Source organism: Balaenoptera ricei, chromosome 11 (assembly GCF_028023285.1).
Source record: "Balaenoptera ricei isolate mBalRic1 chromosome 11, mBalRic1.hap2, whole genome shotgun sequence".
NCBI classification, from domain to species: Eukaryota; Metazoa; Chordata; class Mammalia; order Artiodactyla; family Balaenopteridae; genus Balaenoptera; species Balaenoptera ricei.
This window is the reverse complement of record NC_082649.1, coordinates 67857579-67874944: the sequence shown is the minus strand read 5'-3', so window position 1 is coordinate 67874944 and position 17366 is coordinate 67857579. Positions and strand designations below refer to the sequence as shown.

The window sequence follows — 17366 nt, the reverse complement described above, 5'->3', positions numbered from 1 at the left end:
CAGGGGCGCAGGGGCAACACAGGAGTCCACACCACAGCCCATAAGCCAGATTTAGCAGCACTTTTACTTCCAGATCTGAACTCCCTGGGTCCTCACAACAGCCCTGTGAGGTAGGTAGGGCAGGAAGGTTTCAGAGATCCCCATTTATAGATGAGGATGCTGAGGCACAGAGAGGTGAAATGACTTGCCCAAGGTCACACAGCCAGCAGTGTAAAGGGCCCAAAGCCAACATTCTTCTGGCCCTCTGGAGGTCCCCACATCCACTCCTGTACCCCTCTGTGTTCCCACCCTCTCTGACCTCTTCTGAGTCCACAAGGGCCTTCAAGGCAGGCTGACAGCTAGGATTTTTCAGGAACAGCCATTGGGGAGGGCCTGATCAACTCCAGGTAGGCACTGACCTGTGGGGCAGGAGGCCAGCTCTGCCCTCCCCCACTTCCCAGTTGGACAGAGGGCCCAGTAGGTTCCAGAGCAAGGGTAGAGCTGGGCATGGTCCGTGAATGAATGGGAGTAAAGGTGGGTATAAAGGTATGTGTATCCTGTGCTAAAGATGAAGGCCACCCCCAAGTCCCAGACACAGTGTCTCAAGTGCCCCACCCTGTGCCTCCCTCATCCCACAGAGCCACAGTGAGCTTTCTCAGCAGCGAAAGGAACCACAGACATCTGCTTCTGGCACTGAACTGCTCCAGTGGACAGGTCCCATCAGGCATTCAGACCCCATCACACAGACACAGTGCCTCCACAGCTTGACTGGGACCCTGGGCCACACCCCCGATGGCAAACAGCCGGGGCCCAGCCTGCAGACTAGAACAGGAGCAGCGGGCCGTGGGCATGGCAGGCAGTGCCCCCCAGCGCCGCCGTGCAAGGCTGAAGCCCTCCACAGAGCCCAGAGGGCACGGCTGGTTTCCTGCAGGAAGAAGACAGATGTTGTAAAGGGCACAGGCTGCAGGGGCTCCAGCTCTTTTGCTCCCTGAGCCCAGAGCATGGCCCAGCATGCATTACCCCAGGATGGGCTATCCATGCCTTGCTACTCATTGCCCCCATTTCATCACTCATTCATTTATTCATTCACATTTCTATTTCTCCATTCATTCAGTGGTCATTTGTCCTGTTTTTATCTCCTAGGCCCCTGCTGGTACAGAACCCACAGTTAGGTGCTGAGAGACACCCCAAAAGCTGAGCCAGGTAGACCACCCACTGACTGTTTTACAGATTGGGAAAGGGAAGCTCACAAAGCCCTGACCCCTGGAGTACCTAGAGAAGGGCAGGAGGTGGTGCTCACGCAGGGGGCTACTCTTTCCTGTCTTGGGCTCCCCTCCTATCCCTAGCCCCACAGAGACTCACCAAGGCCCCCAATGGCCACGATGTGATCCCCAAGTGAGCCAACCACAAAGTCGGCCCTCTTATCCCTCATGCGCAGGCTGCGGGGCAGCTTGGTCCAGGACCCTGCAGGGGAGGGGAGGTCAGATCTAGCCCCCTCACACACACTGCACCCCTCCATCCCATGGAGAGAGGGAGAATAGCCCAGACCAGCCACTGCTCACCATGCTCCAGGTCGAACATCTCCACAGTGTTGACAAAGTGTGGGCGGGAGTAGAAATTGTGGGGCCCGGGCTGCTGCAGGCCACCCAGGCTAAAGACGATGCCTTCGGCCATCGCGCAGCCAGCAAAGGCCCGGCGGCTGGGCAGGCTTGGGTGTCGGGTCCAGGTACGGGCCTCCAGATCAAAGGCCTCAAAAGCAGTCACTGGGAGCTTGCCCTGGCGGCCCCCTGCCAATGGAATTGGGGCACCTGGGAGGCAGCCCAGGGGGCCTGGCAGGCTCTTCCTTTTCCAGGTTGCTGAGCCTTTACCACTGCCCACCCCAGCTACCCATACCCAGCTGTCTGCACACCAGAGCACAGATCAACCCCAAAGATCCTTAGGCACTGGGGTTTGGTTTTCCAGCCTCAGCAGGACCACCAGAGGTCAGAGCCTCAGAGCAACCCTGACTCAAACCAACAAAACTTCTCTTGTCCCACCATCCCAGACTAAGCTTGATCCCAGCCAACCTATAGGGATAAGTGCTTTTGGACTTCAAGCCAATTTTCCACATCCCCAGGTCCTTACCCAGGACATAGATCTTGTTCCCTTTCAGGAAGGTGGAGGCCCCGTAGCAGGGTGTGGGCATCGAGGGCAGCGAAAGCCAGCAGTCCCGGCGGGGTTCATACACCCGAACCTGGGCCTGGGGGGTTGTGTCAGGGCCCATTCCCCCCAGTGCATACACCATACCATCTGCAGAGAAAAGAGTAATACAGACTATCCCTGGGCCTGGCCACAGCACTCCACCCTGACAACTGCCCTGGTCAGGCCTGGAGGTGGCTTAGGACACACCTATTTATGGTACCCCTCCCTGGCAGCAGAAACCCTCCTGCCTGCCTGGAGTGGGGGCTGGGAGAGCTAGGATTCCCACTCTGGCCAGGGCCCCTTCAAGTGAAGAGCAGGAGGCAGCCAATCTAATTATAAGCCGTCTCTGTCTCCCTGGAGACGCTATGGCAACCAAGTCTGGCATCCAAGCAGGACCGGTGGTCAGACCTGGAGGCCACAATGTGGGGACTCTCATGGGGGAAGGAGGGTGGGGGGTGGTTTAAGCCAGGGGTGGGGGCCATATGAAGATCTGTTCAGCATGGAGCTCAGACTGGGGAGGGGGCTCTGGGGATCAGCTGGGGGGCTGGGAGAGGAGCTTGGGCCTGCAGGATGGGGGTGCTGTCCACAAGCCTTCTGCCAGCACTTCTGTACCCTGCCCTTTCACTAGAGTAGGTTCTTGCCCTGTTACACCCTCAGGGTCAGCTGGGGGCATGTCTGGGGGCATTAGGCAGACAGCCAGTCAGCTAGGGGCTTCCATGGCAACTGCCTCCAGGCCAGCTTGGCTTTTGTCCATCTCAGTCTCCCTGGTTTGTTTGTGTGGTGTGAGGAATTTAAGCACTCGCCAGGCTCTGAGCCAAGGCCCTGCTCCTATCCCCCTCTCCCAGACTATTTATAACTGTGGGAGTCATTGGGCCACCCCTCCTTGTCTCTTAGAAAGGAGGAATGGGGCAGGGAGGTAGCTTGGGCCTCCCATCATGCTGGAGGCTAGCCTCGGCTCTGACTCCCACCTCACAGCTGGAAAAGGCAGTTTAGGCTGCTGCTAGCCCAGCTCAGAGCTAGGTAGGGAAGGGTACAAGAAACAAAGCCATGTCCAGGGCACCCAGGCAAAATTTACAGCTCTTGCCCAATCTCTGAAGGTAAGGGACCAAGTCAGGAAAGAATGGAGGGTGTTGGGGCACCTGAGGGGCCTTCCTTGGGAGGCCACTCACCTCTCTCCACAGTTGCAACCCCCATGGCTGCCTGAGGGAGGGTGGCCCGACGCTCCCAGCGGCCCTCGTCAGCCAGGAAGGCCTCCACAGCAGCTACCGGGCTCTGGCCCTCATCCACACCGCCCACCACTAGCACCTGCTTGCCCAGTACCACAGCAGCCGCACCAGCCCGGGCAGTGGGCAGGGGCGCCAGTGCCAGCCACGTATGTGAGGCCATGTCCAATGTCTCGGCAGTGTCCAGAGGCAGTCCAGCCCGGCCACAGCCCCCCAACACTAGCAGGTGCCCATCCTGGTATGCCACTGTACCATATACCCGGCAGGTGGGCATGGGTGGGAACACCTGCCAAGCAAAGGCCCGGCCACCTCCTGTAGCCATGGTGTTCACCTCCAGTGGCAGGCCATGCTATCTGCTCAGGCTGCAGGCCTCACTGAAGGGCATGATGGGGCCACATCTTGACTCTACCGGGGCTACAAGGGAGTGTGGGGCCAGTCCAAGGACTTTGCTTTCACCTAGAGAAAAGAGGGAAAACAAAGGGTCAGAGCCACTGACCAGCCCCTCAGGGTACAGATGAGCAGCCTGGCCCAAAATTGCTGGTGGGAAAAGCAGAGGGAGGACACACCTCCACTGCCTAGCACACTGATGTGGAGGCCCTCCTGGAGTGGGAAGGAGGGCAGTCTCCCAGTTACCCAGGCAACTTCCCGACTTCCTATGGGGCTTGAGGGATTCTCCTCCCATACCTTGCCCTCACCTAGTTGCTCCCCAGTTGAATCTAGGTCTAGGTGAGAGGTAAGGTGACTAGGATAGGACTTTCCACCCTAGCCCCCTTCCCTTTCCCTCAACAATTCTCACCCTGGTGCTCTGCATCAGTGGAGTTTTACTGTACCCTCCCCCTTACTGGCTTCCAGTGTGCTCTGGGCAGCCACCAGGGTCTCCAACCTGCTGCCAGGGATCAGAGTCCGGGGTATTCTTAAAACCCCTTTGGGAGCCATTCCATAGAGTGCATCCATTCCCACCAGCAAAGGCCAAGATCAGGGTGTTTGAGACTGGGAGGGGAGGGACTGGAGGCCAGAGTCCCACATTTCCCCTCAAGATCTACCCTCAGGGGTTTGCCCATGCCAAGTCCCCAGAGGCCTGCCTTCTTGGTGTCTGGAACGGGGAGGGGGATGATTTTTGGGAACCCACGAGCACTGGACTCTAGGTTCCCAGAGTCCAGGGCGTTGCCAGCAGGAATGGGCAGCTGGACTTCACAGATCCCAAGTTCCCTGGCTTCTCCTTTCCCGCGGGGGGGCCACGCTCCTGGAACCACTGGCGCGAGGGCCTCCTGGCCCCAAACTTCCAGCTCGCGGAATAGGGGGCGGGTCCGGGCGAGCGCGCTTGGGGCTCTACACCCCGCGCCCTAAACTTCCCCTGAGCGCGGCTCCCGCGGGACTCACCGGCCGGGGCTCCGGCGCCGCCGGGGCGCAGGGTCCGCGGTTCCGGTTCCGCTGGTGCCTGCTCTGGCTGGGTCTGAGGCCGGGCTCCGGCGGGGCTCCGGCGGGGCTCCGGCGGGGCTCCGGCTCTGCTCCGGCGCGGGGCGGGGCTGGACAGGGTCCGCCCCTCGTCCCCCCTCCCGACTCGGGAAAACCTCCCCTCTGCTTTAACCCCGCACCTGCCGTGGCCGGAGCAGGGCGCGCCGACCCATGGTCGCACGCAAACCGGTGAACAGACAGACGGACATGTGGACACTGGGCCTGCCCAGGATTTGGGGTCCGACCTCGGACTGGGGGAGAAAGGAAGCAGCGGTGGGCCGCACGACACGTGTATGGTGGGGGCCGTTCTCAGCAGGACCCAGCCTGGGAGCACCGGCGAAGGGGCGGGCCAGCAGAACCTGGGGGCTTGAGAAGCGGGCGCCTGCCCACCACCGCAGCGCTCCGAAGAGCCCACGACAGGCTTCGCGGCGGCGCCCCCTGGAGGCCTCTTAGGGAATGTCCTGGGCCTTTGGTGGGGGCAATGGCTAGGTCGCCCTTCCCCAAGAACGGATGAGGGCACAGAACAGGTTCTGTGGTGCACATTGAGGATAGCAGGGGGTGGAGGAGCAGAAAGTGCCAGCCTCCGTACTTGACAGGCCCTTCCTCAGGCATGGGTGGGGGCAATTTTTGTGGGGGAGGGTAACAAAGCAGGTGATGAAGAGTCAGAGGCCAGGGGACCTCCCAGGCAGGTCACTCTGGGCTTATTCTGCAGGGCCTGAGGCCTGGGCTACTCTGGGACCCAAGGCACTTTGTGACTGTCCATCTTCAGGGTCCTGGGCCTGCCTCTAGCCAACTCCGGGGTCAGGCGAGAACAAGTTGGTGTGACAGAGGCAGACCTACCTCAGACCCAGACCCTGGCCCATCCTATCTTCTGAGCATTAAAGAGTACTGGCTAAGTCTGTGAGCTAGGGGCCCATTCGTACAGGTCAGTGGTCACCTATGAGAAGAAGTCCTCATGATTGTTTGTGCTTGCTACCATTTGTCCCTCTTTCATGGACAGCGTCTGCCTCACTTTCTCCAGAAGCACACCTGGAGACTGAGATACAAGTACATATAGTTAATGTGGGAGATGAGGACAGGAAGCACCAGTAGAGGAGTGGCAAGGAGACAGGGAAAGCAGCCAGTAAAGGGGTGTGTCATCAAACAAGTTCCCACTGTGGGCAACAAGGACCAAATCCTGCTGGGGACTCTGGGAGCCATTGTAGAACATGGGCCTCACATTATTGTTCCCATCAGAGCAAGGGAATGCTAAGGTATTCATTCTCAAATCTCCATCAGTCATGGGTTGAGAGCAACTTGGAGACAGTTGGGCAGAGCCTTCTGACCAGAGAGAGAGTCTTCAGTGCCTTTCAGGGGCTGGCAGATGGAATTGGACGGCCCACATGGAAATGGTGCCAAGGCTGGTTGCAGGTCCTGGCTAGAAGGCTTCTATCCTCCCACTCCACTCTGCCCCCAAAATGCTCCTCACTTAGGCCAGTCACTGGTACCTTCCTCCATGGGGTATTCACACTGTCCTGCAGACCCCCTCACACTTCCACTATTCCCTTTCCAGGCCCCTTCCCCTCTCCTTTCCAGTAATTAAGCACATAAAAGCCTCCTGCCTTTAGATACCTCCCAGCACCCCAAGTCCTTCCATTGTCCCATTCCTTCCAGTCAAACTCTTGAAGTCATCTTCTCTCACAGTTTTCACTGCCTTGGTGTTGGCCATCTTATATCCGCTACCACTGCTCCCCAAAACTTGGTATTGCCAAAGTCACCATGGAACACCATATAGCTAAAACGGGGCGGGGGGGGGGGGCTATGGTCTTTTTCTCAACTGAAATCTTGCTGGCCTCTTCAAAGCCTCACCCACCCTTGTGACCTTGGCTTCCTCCTGCTGCTTGTCCTGCCCCTCGGAGGCTTTAACAGGCCCTACTTCCTCTCCCTCCCCAGGAAGTGGCTCCTCAAGACCCAGCCTTGGCTTTTCTCCCTGGCACATAGACTCCCTCCTGGGGTGATCCCTCCAAGGCCACTGGCCTCACTCACGTCTAGATCTTCACCAGATCTCTCTGCTCAGGTGGATATGGGTCTAAGGTCCATCACTAAGGGATATAAAAGATGCCAAATGGAGAGGAAGGGCTGGATCCTGGGACGGCCCTGTGGTCTCTCCAACCTCATCTCATCTGATCCCAGTTATGCCTGGGATGGTCAGCATCCACCAAAGTCCAGGTCAAGTCAGACTTGGCCCTGATGAATGATCCCAGAGAGTTCCATCTGGGACATACTGGGTACCAAGAGGCAAAAGTATCAGCCTCCCCTCAGGAAGCTAGGTACCCCAGACCATTTCCCTGAACCCATGTCATCCCCACAGTTCTAATGTGTGGAAGGGACACAGACTAGGGATGGACCTACCTTTTTTTGTCCTCCACTTTGCGCTGACCTCTAGGCTGGACATCACCAGAGACGTATCCTCTTTCCAGGACACACCTAGGCCCATGTCATCCCTACAGGCTGGGCTCTGCTTCTTCGTGGAAGTGGCTTCTGTTTACAAAGGCCTGGCCCCACCTGCACACAGGGGGCCAACACTGCTGGCTTTAGAGAAGCTGTAGAAGACAACTTGGGCAGAAGATGAGGCTGGATTGGTCCTAAGAGTGAACAACTAATCTTCAACCATGGATGGGGCAGAGATGGGGCTCACCCACAGTTGGGGACTGGGAGTGCTAAGGTGGGACTTCCTGATTGCAACCCCCGAGACCCTGGCCCTTGAAACCCCATCCTTCCCTTCTCTCTACCAATACAAGGGGCCAGAAGCATTGACCTCAGAGGAGCAGGAGAGTTTGCATTTCCTGCTGGACATCTTGGCTATGCTTAAAGGCACTGAGGACCCCACCATCAGGGCTGAGGCCCTGAGAAGCTCAGGTGCACAAGGTGAGGCCTAGGGTGGAGTGAGTGTTTCTCTCTAGAGGTGCCCAGACCCCTCTGTATAGGCAGGGAAACACAGATCAGGTAGAGGATCCTGGGGTTTTATGGGGAGTGAGGAGGGCTATCAACCAGTCCCCAAATGAAGCATCCAGTCACACTCTGTGACTGCCCATAGGCTTCCACCTGCCCCCCAGCTACCAAATTTGCACCACTGTACATGTCAGGTCCAAGAGTTATGACAATATTTTTGCCTCTTAGCTCAGGCTCTGACCCAAGTACAGATGCCCCCACCATCTCATCCATGAAACCAGGACTTCCAGGTTGACTCCCAACCTGGAGTTGGGGGCCCTTGACCAAGAAGTGCCTTTGGTCAGAGCAATAGAGACCATTCTGACCCTTTAGACTCCTAGGTTTAATTTTCACCTGTGTCCTCTCATCTGATGCTGCTTGGGTAGTGAGCCCTGTAACCACCACCCCTCTGCTGGCCCCAGGGTACATGTGGAAAGACTATACAGGTAGAAAGAGGTCCCAATCTCTTAGGCCAAAGAGCAGGGATTTGGGGAAGAGTTAAGACTTTAGGGAGGGCTTCCTGCCACTGAGGGAGCTGAGGCTGGACCAGGGTCCTCCCACCACACCTGTGGGCATGCTCCTAAGCAAGTACACTCAGGCCCACACTGGTATGCTGGGACTCTCAGATTGGACATGCCCAGTTTTGGGCTTATTTGCAACAAATGTGTGCAAACCAGCCTTTCATACCACATGCAGTGGGCCCACTCTCAGGAATAGGGCAAGGGCTGCTGCCCTCAGAGGAGGTACAAACAGGCTCCAGAGGGACACTCTCAGGCAGGGCGCACTGCTCTTTCACCCTCCGTTCAGGCACCTGGGACAGAGGCGGGCCTTGTCAGTGGCTGCGGGAGGACTAAAAGGGTGAAGGATAGCTTGGACCTTGCCAAAGATCCCTCCCACATGTCGTTCCACCATCAAGCCCCTCAGAGAAGGTGTCAGACAGGCCCCTAATCCAATGCTAGTCTGGTGCAGTCCTGCCTGGGGCAGCGGCCGAAAGCGCCTCTGCCCCTCACACTCCTGCACAGGCCCGCAAGGGATTAGAGCGGTCCCCTCTGCCACCTCCTCCAGGAAGTCTTCTCTAGTTCCCGCTTGTCCCGCCCCCAGACTTTGGGGGAAACGGGGTCTCGGGGGGTCAAGGGTCACTAGGGCGGGCCAGGTCCCGGAAGCGGAAGCGCGGCGCACTTCCGGTGCGCAGCAGGCGGCCATGTTGGAGCAGCGGAGGCGGCGCAGAGGCGCGTCCTGGGTCCCCGCGGCGGCGCCGGTAGGTTGGGGCCGTGGGCCTAGCCACGCCGCGGAGGGGTCGTCCGCGAGGCGGCAGGGCGGATGGGCCGGGCGGCCGGCTCCTTCGGGACCAGCGCCCTCCGCCGGCCCGGCCGAGACCCCCAACCCCCACCCCCACCCCGTGCCCAAAGACCCCCACCGTGGGGCTGTGCTACCCGGTCGCGCTCCCACCGCCTGCCCCGTGCATTTCGCTTCCTCTGAGGCCCCCCGCTCCTACCGTCGGCTTCGGTCCCAGGGACGCGGACCCCCAGCCTGAGGGCCCTGATCTGCCCCCACCCCAGTTGCGCTTGGACAGGGCCACTCCCGTCCCGCATCTTTCATCAGCTTCCCCGGCCGGTCCCGGGGACACTTGTGAAGGGAAGTCAGGGGTCGGGCTGCAGTCTCTGTTTTCCGGAGCCTCTTGGAAAGCCCAGGAGACCCCTCCCAAGGGCCCAGGCCGACCTGGGCGGAAAGGACCCTGGTTTACCCCCAGTATCTGTGCCTGGAGGTAACAGGCCCCTCCTTATTGTACAGTTCACAGCCCTGGGAACTACATCCCTTGGGAAAAAAATAAAAGAACTAAAGTCATGTGTAAGGACTGTACTTGGAGAATGGCCTCTGGAGAGGGGAAGTGCCCGAGACACCTGAGAATCCAAGAATGTTTCCAAACAAAGAGCCCCAGAGCACTTCCTCCAGGGAATTCTGAAAACTTCAGCTCCACTAGGGGGAGAAAGAAGCTGCACAGACTCACCTCTTGGCCCCAGGGACTTGCTTGATCCCAGCTGATCTTTTAATTCTGTGCAGCTACGGAGCTGTCTCTGGGACCCCTCAGTGATGGGTTAGACTAGATGTTAGTCATGATTGACGGCCTCCAGCTTTTAAGGAGAAGCCTGGGACAACTTGGGTCTTCCCAGACAGCTCTAAATGGGCTGTACCAAAGTCTGCTTCCAAGCCCTAATTAGGACAGTTCAAATCTCTAGGGTCCACTTTATTAATCATCTTACTCGGAGTCATTGGCTCCCAGACCTTGGGCTCTTGGTCTGGCTGCCTGGCCCCAGGCTGCCTGATTGCCTAGAGATATGTTATTAGTACCTGCTACTCATCATCTTTTTAGTTTATGTTGAAGGAGAGTCTGGCTTTTTCCCTGGGGTTGGTCTCCGTGGCTCTAGTGCTAGGAATTGAACCTCTGAGTGGACTGTCTGGGAACTCTGAAAGCAGAACTTCTGGTGGGCAGGGAGGTCCACCCCTGGGCACCTGAACAGCAGCAGTTGTAGGAACAGAGATGGTCATGGACTTTGGATGTAAGTCTGGGCCCTTTGGCCAGCATTCAAGGAACATTCAAAGCTTGTATTGCCCTGCTGTCCCCTGTTTTTCCAGCTAGACCTCCCAGCCCTGACCACAGATTCCAATCACACCAAGTTTGCCTTACTTTTTCTCACTTCGGAGCCATTGCATTGGCTGTTGCCCTTTTTGCTCCATCTCCATCTGGTCCTTTCCTATTCATCATTCATGTCCCACTTGAGTATTCCTCTCCCGGGAATCCTTCCCTTACCCATTGGCAAGCTGAGCTGTGTGCCAGTGTGCATTCCCAAGAACCTTGAGGGTATCTCTATCTTGCCTTCTGTACAGGGCTCCTGGAAGACAGAGATATTTGCCTGTATTCCCAGTGTTGAGTCTAATACTAGGAATTTGGCCAGGCCGAGATCTTTCCAGGGGCCCGTCAGCAGGTTGGACGGCTCTGATGAGCTTATGGGCATGTATCCTGAAGAAGCTGCCTCTGACCCATATGAGTCCCCCACCTCTACCCCCCACCCTCCACCGTGATAGGTGGAGAAGACCAGGGTTTTGCCCCAAGGAGTGGCTCACTCTGGCCAGACCCCTCTGTGTCAATAGATGTTATTGTGAAGAATGCTGGCCCTGATGGACCTATCTACTGGTCCTGTCCCCTATCTTGGTGCCGTTCTTATTGACTCTTTTCCTCTTGCCTTGGAGGTGCCAAGCGCTGGTTTGCGGATACCCAGGCAGATCTGCAGTGCCTAATGCCATGAGCGTGGTGGTGCAGCATGTGGAGGAGAAAGCTGTGCACTCCTGGTCGCGGATCTCCACGGCAGGGAAGAAGGCCCTGGAGGAAGCGCTGCTTGTCTTTAACCCCATGAGCCAGGATCTCAGTGCCACTGAGGCCCAGCTTGTGGCCTTCCTGCAGGGCCTGCGGGATGATGGTTTCCAACCAACCATCCTGCGCAGCGGTGATGTCTATGGCTATAGTTCGTGCACAGCCAACCCCCCAAGCCAGACAAAGCTTCAGGCTCGTGCCCCCACCCCAGCTGCCACATCACCTCCAGCCAGTGCTCCCCGAACTGCCATGCGGCTGCCTGCAGGCCGGGCCACGCTGCTCCCCATGCCACTGTCTGGCAGGCTGGCCAAAGCATCCACACCAGCCCTCGCCAAGCATGCCACCACCAACCTGCTACTGAGCTCCCTGAAGCAGTCAAATGCCAGCCGTGCCCGGGGTGCAGCAGTGGGCTTTCCCACCCACCTCTATCCAGGTGTCTACCCTGCCATGAGGCTCTCTGTTGTCCTTGAGGCCCTGGTTCCACTCAAGACTCCCATGCCCTGCTTGGGTGCCAGGCACAAGGCACAGTCACTGCAGCTCTCACTTGCAGACTCTCCCCTGAAGCTGCGGAAAGGTCCAGGGAAGAGGCTGGGGAATTCCCAGCCCAAAGCTCCCAGAAAAGCCACAAGCAAGGACCCCAAGTGTCTGACTCGAAGAGGCCCCAGGGCTGGACCCCGACAAGGCACTGGGCCCCAGAGCAAGACCTACAAAGCCTCTGGTTCCCTCAGTGGCCCACAAATGAAAGGTGGCTGTGCTCTGGGCACCAAAACAACCCAGGCCAAAGTTGCCCGTGCCCAGGCCAAGGTGGCTCGAACACAAGCCAAAGCTGCCAAGGCCCGGGCAAAAGCCAAGGCAGCACGGATCAAGGCCAAGGCCAAGGCCAAGTCCAAGGCAGTACGGGCCAAGGCTAAGGCCAAGGCAGTGCGGCCCAAGGCTAAGGCCAAGGCAGTGCGGGCCAGGGCCAAGGCCAAGGCAGTGCGGGCCAGGGCCAGGGCCAAGGCAGTGCGGGCCAGGGCCAGGGCCAAGGCAGTGCGGGCTAAGGCCAAGGTGGCTCGGACCCAGCCCAGGGGCAGGGGCAGGCCAAAAAGGTCTGTTCAGGCCAGGACTGCAAGGAGGGGCCGGAAAAGCTGCCCTGAGACTGTGGGACAGAAGAGGAAAAGGACTGAGGAGGCAAAGGATCTTCCTCCCCAGAAGAGAACACGGCTTGGGCCCCAATCCCCTAAGGTATGGCTAGGATCTGGAACGGCAAAGCTGCTGAAATTCCGGGCCATCAAGGTGGACAGGCAGTCCTCAGACCATGAGGTGCGGCAGCAGGCTCAGCGGATCCTCCGTGTGAACCTTTCCCCTGTAATACGACTTCAGCCATTGCTGCCATACTCAGCACCCTGATTCCTTCACGTAGCAATGTTCGGGGAAACTGAGCCCAGTTGTCTGTGGCCAGTGGCACAGTGTGCAATGCCCATGGATTCCACAACCCTAAGGACTCTGGGTGCCTCTCCAGGGCCCTGAGAGCCACCAGCCTCCTTTCAGAGACTGGAGGATGTGGGGTGGGGTGGGCGGGTGGGAGGGGTGGTCTCATGGCGCGACGCACTGTGACTTGTTACTCTTCAAGTTGTATGCCCACTATTCCATCTATCACGTTTTATACCTTTCCACCTTCCAGTCTCCCTGCCCACACTCCATGGTCTTTTTTTGTGTGTGTGACTGCTGGTAAGCCAGCTTGAGTGTTTAGGAAAGGTAGCCCCAGGAATAGGAATGCCAGAGAGGGTCCTGGTAGCCCAGGGAAGGTCATGGATGTGAGTGAAGGGCAGCCTCCGGGCCCCTGAGGGCAGGGGCAGAGCCACTCTAAGGTGGGACACCTCCGCTTGGGGCTGCCCTGGTTTGTTATCCAGATAGCTCCCTTGGAGGAGGACAATAGGTGGCTCTGTGGGGAACCTTGCTTGCAGCCTGCAGGTTTTTAGGCCAGGGAAGGGGCGGTGCAGACAGCCTGGCCTTGTCTTCCAGTCTACTCTGGCTGAAACCTTGGCGCTTTGTGTGGGCTTGTCTGGGGTAGGGCGGGGCCTAAATCGGCTGAAGTACTTCTGCCTATTCTTTCCTCTGCTTCTTTCTGGAGAGGGACTATCCTCGACTTCCCCAGTTGGTGGCAAGGGGTTGGGGCTTGAGTCAGGGGCCAGGGTGGCTCTGGGTTGTAGGGCCACAGAGTCCCCTCACTGACCAAGGAATTATCTTGGATGGGTGGAGTGCTGCGGTCTCTGAGCCTGGAGAGTTTCCACACTGCCTCTCAGTGCTTTCTCCCTGGGTTCCAAGTGCTCTATTCCCAGGTCCAGCCTCAGCATGTCTTCCAACAGGGGCCTGTATGTTCAGACATTATTGGTTCTTCCTGCTTTGGAGAGGGGACAGGGCCCTGAGCCCTGAACAAAACTAGCTCCCTGCCCATCTGCCAGTCCTTCACTGTCTGCCCAGCCTGAAAGGCAGTGGCTGGGGCTGGCGGGGAGGGGGATACATTCCCCAGAGGCTCCTGGAGACGAACAGCCTTTCAGAGCTAGGGGTGGAAGCCTCATTTGAATGAGAATTGGATCCTTTCTGTCTCTGAGGGTTAGTCTGAACCCTGGCCGCACGAGCACCAGCTGCGTTGGATGGCAGACCTGTAGAGAAGCTCTGCTTCTTGGTGCTCCCCTCCCCACCTTTCTTCTGCATCTGGTGACTGCTATTAATATCCTTTCCCTGGGCACGGCCTCTCTTGGTTTCCCAGGCTCTGGGGACTCCCCCCACCCTTCTCCCAGCTGCACCATGACTCCACAACCCTGCATGCTCCTTGCCTCTGGCAGCCTTGAGTTCATCTACCATGTGAGTATGGGGAAGGACCTGAGGGCCACACTCAGATCCTCAAGGGCAGCCCAGCTAGGGGCACACTCTGTATTCTCTCTCTCTCTCGGGCCTGATTCTAGCTCCAACTGCCCAGGACCCCCAGCCGGGCTAGCCCCTCCTTTCAGCTCTGCTGCTGCTGCCACCGATGGGTGAGAGGTGGTCTTTTTACCTGAGAGCCATGTGGAGGGGGAGAAGAAATCATCGGGCCACACTGTGGGATGGGGTGAGGTGGAGGGCGTACCCCTAGGATCTCTATACTCAGACCCTGCCCCTCCCAGTCCAGGCTCCCAGAACAATTGCCCGGGAGGTGCCAGACAAACTTCCTCCACCCGGCTGCTCAGGCGGCAGCTGCTACCCACCTACCAGCAACCTGATTATTGGCTGTGGCCAGGTCCTTCGAACCTCATCCACCTGTGGCCTCCATGGCCCTGAACTGTACTGCATTGTCAGTAACTTACAGGTAGGGAGGAGGGTATGGGCTCTGGAGATGGTATCTTGGATTTTCTTGGGCAGGTTCAGCACCTGTGGGAGTTCAGGTCATTGACGAGAGCCAGAGGGAGAGGCCTGTGCTGTGAAATTTTGGAGAGGGTTGTAGCCAACCAAGCACCTCCTGACTAGTCAGTCTCATTGGGCACTCCAGGATGCTGAGAATTGCTTCTTTTGTGACTCTCAGGACTGGAAAAGCCATGGCATTGAGAATGTGATCTCCTAGAGTGGTCCTGGTGGCAAAAAGACCTGGTGGCAAGCAGAGCGTGGTGAGGGTTCTTGTGTGCCCATGTGTGCAGGGCTGGGATCAGGGTCAAGGCCTGGCCACTGACCAGCCCTTGTGGTTACAGGTGTTGAGAATGTCACCAGCTGGACCTAGAAGATGCCTTTTACTTTACCCACCTCATCATGACTTTCAGGGTGACCCAGTGCCCGAGACTGAAAGCTTATTCTCTGCCTCCTGACCTGATGGCCACCGGTGATGTTTGCCCCTGGTGACCCAAGGACCCCCTCCTGTCCCCAGACATTCTGGCTCTGCTCCTTGAGCGCTCAGTGGACCATGGCCACTTCTGGCACATGTACCACTACTTTGCCCACAACTGCTTAGGCGTCTTTCCTGGGATTTCTCTTTCCCCTGGCCACAGAGTCAGTGACCTCATCTATGAGCAGCGTTACTCAAGACATTGAGCCTTCCACTGAGGGAGAGGTCAGGCCCAGAGGAAGGGGGGTTGGGCCCTGGGATGAAGCCAGAGGCTCAGGCTTGCTGCTTAGGTAATTTCAAAGTTCCGGATCCAGCCATTCTGGTGGAGAACCCAAATAATACCAAGGTTCAGGGTAATTATCCCCACAGCCAGTCTTGTACTCCTTTGTTGGGAAAACCAGATACTCACTGGTGGAAGGTGAGGTCCTACCTGGGTATGCACACCCGTGGGGCAGGGTAGCGGGCAAGCCAGCCCAGTCCCCCAAGGATTGTTTCCCAGCTCTGCTGCATTATGGTCCCTGTTATGGCTCCCCATTCCTGTCCCATGTTCCCCATACCTGTGCCCAGTGCATAGGGACTGGCATGGGTAGCAGTTTTCATCTCTGTCCCTTATCTCTGCCCCATCACTGAATTCCTTTGTGAGGCCCCATTGTGATCCTCATCACTGCTGGCCATGCCAGCCCAATCTCTGTCCCCCACCTCTGCTCCTATCACACTGTACCTCATAACTCTTCCCTTTGTGAGCCACCGTCACTGTTCCCCGTCACGGTCCCCTGTCTGCCCTCCCACTTTGATTCATCACCCTGGCCCTAATTGGTACCCTGCGTTCCTGAAGCTGCCTCCAGGTGGCACCAGGGCGTCTCTGGGTGTGACCTCTTCCTTGTAAAACAGAAGTCTTGTTAAAGGACAAGAGAGACATAATCATAACCCAGCAGGGCAGCCCAGAGCCAGGCCAGGAGAGTACCAGAGCAGGAGGACAAACCCCGAAGTAGCTTTTTCTCTACATTCTACGTTCTCCACCCACCTTGACTTCGATTATTACCAACTACTTACCCTGAGCACGCGCACACACACGCACACACACCCCGCCCTACTAGGGCCTAGAGCAGCTGTTGTGTGTTCCTCTGATCAAGAGAAAGGGGAGCTCTGGCAAAGAGATACAGGAGGTGGCCTCGGCTTGGTAGCTGACAAGCTGTGAGGAGCAAGAGGAGCCATGGACCCATCTTTCCATCCATGTGTACATTTAACAAGTGCCCATGGAGCCCCACTGTGTGCCAGGCATCTTCTGGGCCTTGCTCAGTGGGGTGCAGATAGACAAGTTATCTGTCTTGGAGCTGACATAAAAATGAGAAAGGCAGTCAATAAATAAACATACCTTATGTGGTTTGTCTGGATAAGCTGATTTCTAATGACGAGCTGGGGACTGGAATCCTTTACTACCTTGGGGAAGCAGGTTTCTAACATCTATAGAGATACCAGAAAGGGGTGTCCAGGAAGCAATGGGATGTGCAGGTCTCAGCTCAGGAGTGATATCAGGTCTGGAACAGTGCAGAGGTGGGATAATCACCATTAGGCTGTGGTCATCCTAGAATGGTATAATCAGGGGAGCAGGGATGGGGGAGTTCTACAGCATGGGTGCTGGAGGAGGTGGCTGCAATGATGTAGAGAGGGGAGAGACCACCCCACCCCAGTTCCTTCTCTATCTCAGCCATAGAGGGGTAACAACCAGTGTACCTGAGGGCTCTCGATCTGTCTCCAGAGCTCCTGCATGTCACTAACCTCCGTGGGAACTTCAAACTGCACACACTGGGTGACAGGCCCCAGGGGGCCTCAAGGGACACCCCTTCTACTACTATGCCCTCTGAGCTTGTGGTCCAAGGCAGCTGCCTGTGCCATGGCCGTGCCGCTGAGTGCAGGCCTGCACCCAGGGTCCCACACAACGTGGAAGGCATGGTGAGTACCGTAGGAGGGGCATCCTGTGGCTGGTGGGAGGGCAAGCTGGGGGACCGGGGCAGACTCGTCTTGCCATCCTCCCTGCCAGGTGCATGGCCTTTGTGTCTCCTGCCACCACAGAGCTGGTACCCACTGAGCGCTGCCAGGACCTGCACCAGGACCACCCATGGCAGGCAGCAGAGCCTGGGCACCCCCATGCCTACCAGGCCAGCCCACTCCATAGCCACCTTCCTTGTTCTGCTCCAGAATGTGAGTGTCATGGGCATGCCCGCAGTTGTCACTTTGACGTGGCCCTGTATCTCGCATCTGGCAACGTGAGTAGAGGTGTGTGTGATGCATGTCAACACAGCACAGCTGGGTGCCGCTGTGAGCTCTGCCAGCCCTTCCACCGAGATCCCAG

General features: G+C 57.6%; 2 protein-coding genes across 2 annotated transcripts; one reads left to right on the top strand and one right to left on the bottom strand.

Moving 5' to 3' along the window:
• Positions 1-45: 45 nt before the first annotated feature.
• On the bottom strand, positions 46-4920 carry KLHDC8B (kelch domain containing 8B). Its single transcript, XM_059939616.1, has 6 exons — positions 4764-4920; positions 3330-3839; positions 2104-2268; positions 1542-1766; positions 1342-1443; positions 46-904 (listed from the first exon to the last, which is right to left on the bottom strand). Exons 2-6 carry the CDS (start codon positions 3703-3705, stop codon positions 708-710), a joined length of 1065 nt encoding a protein of 354 aa, XP_059795599.1. The 5' UTR covers positions 3706-3839; positions 4764-4920; the 3' UTR covers positions 46-707.
• A 4072-nt stretch (positions 4921-8992) lies between these two features.
• On the top strand, positions 8993-16392 carry CCDC71 (coiled-coil domain containing 71). The gene is made up of 2 exons (XM_059939615.1): positions 8993-9066; positions 11058-16392. Exon 2 carries the CDS (start codon positions 11110-11112, stop codon positions 12565-12567), a length of 1458 nt encoding a protein of 485 aa, XP_059795598.1. The 5' UTR covers positions 8993-9066; positions 11058-11109; the 3' UTR covers positions 12568-16392.
• Positions 16393-17366: the final 974 nt, after the last annotated feature.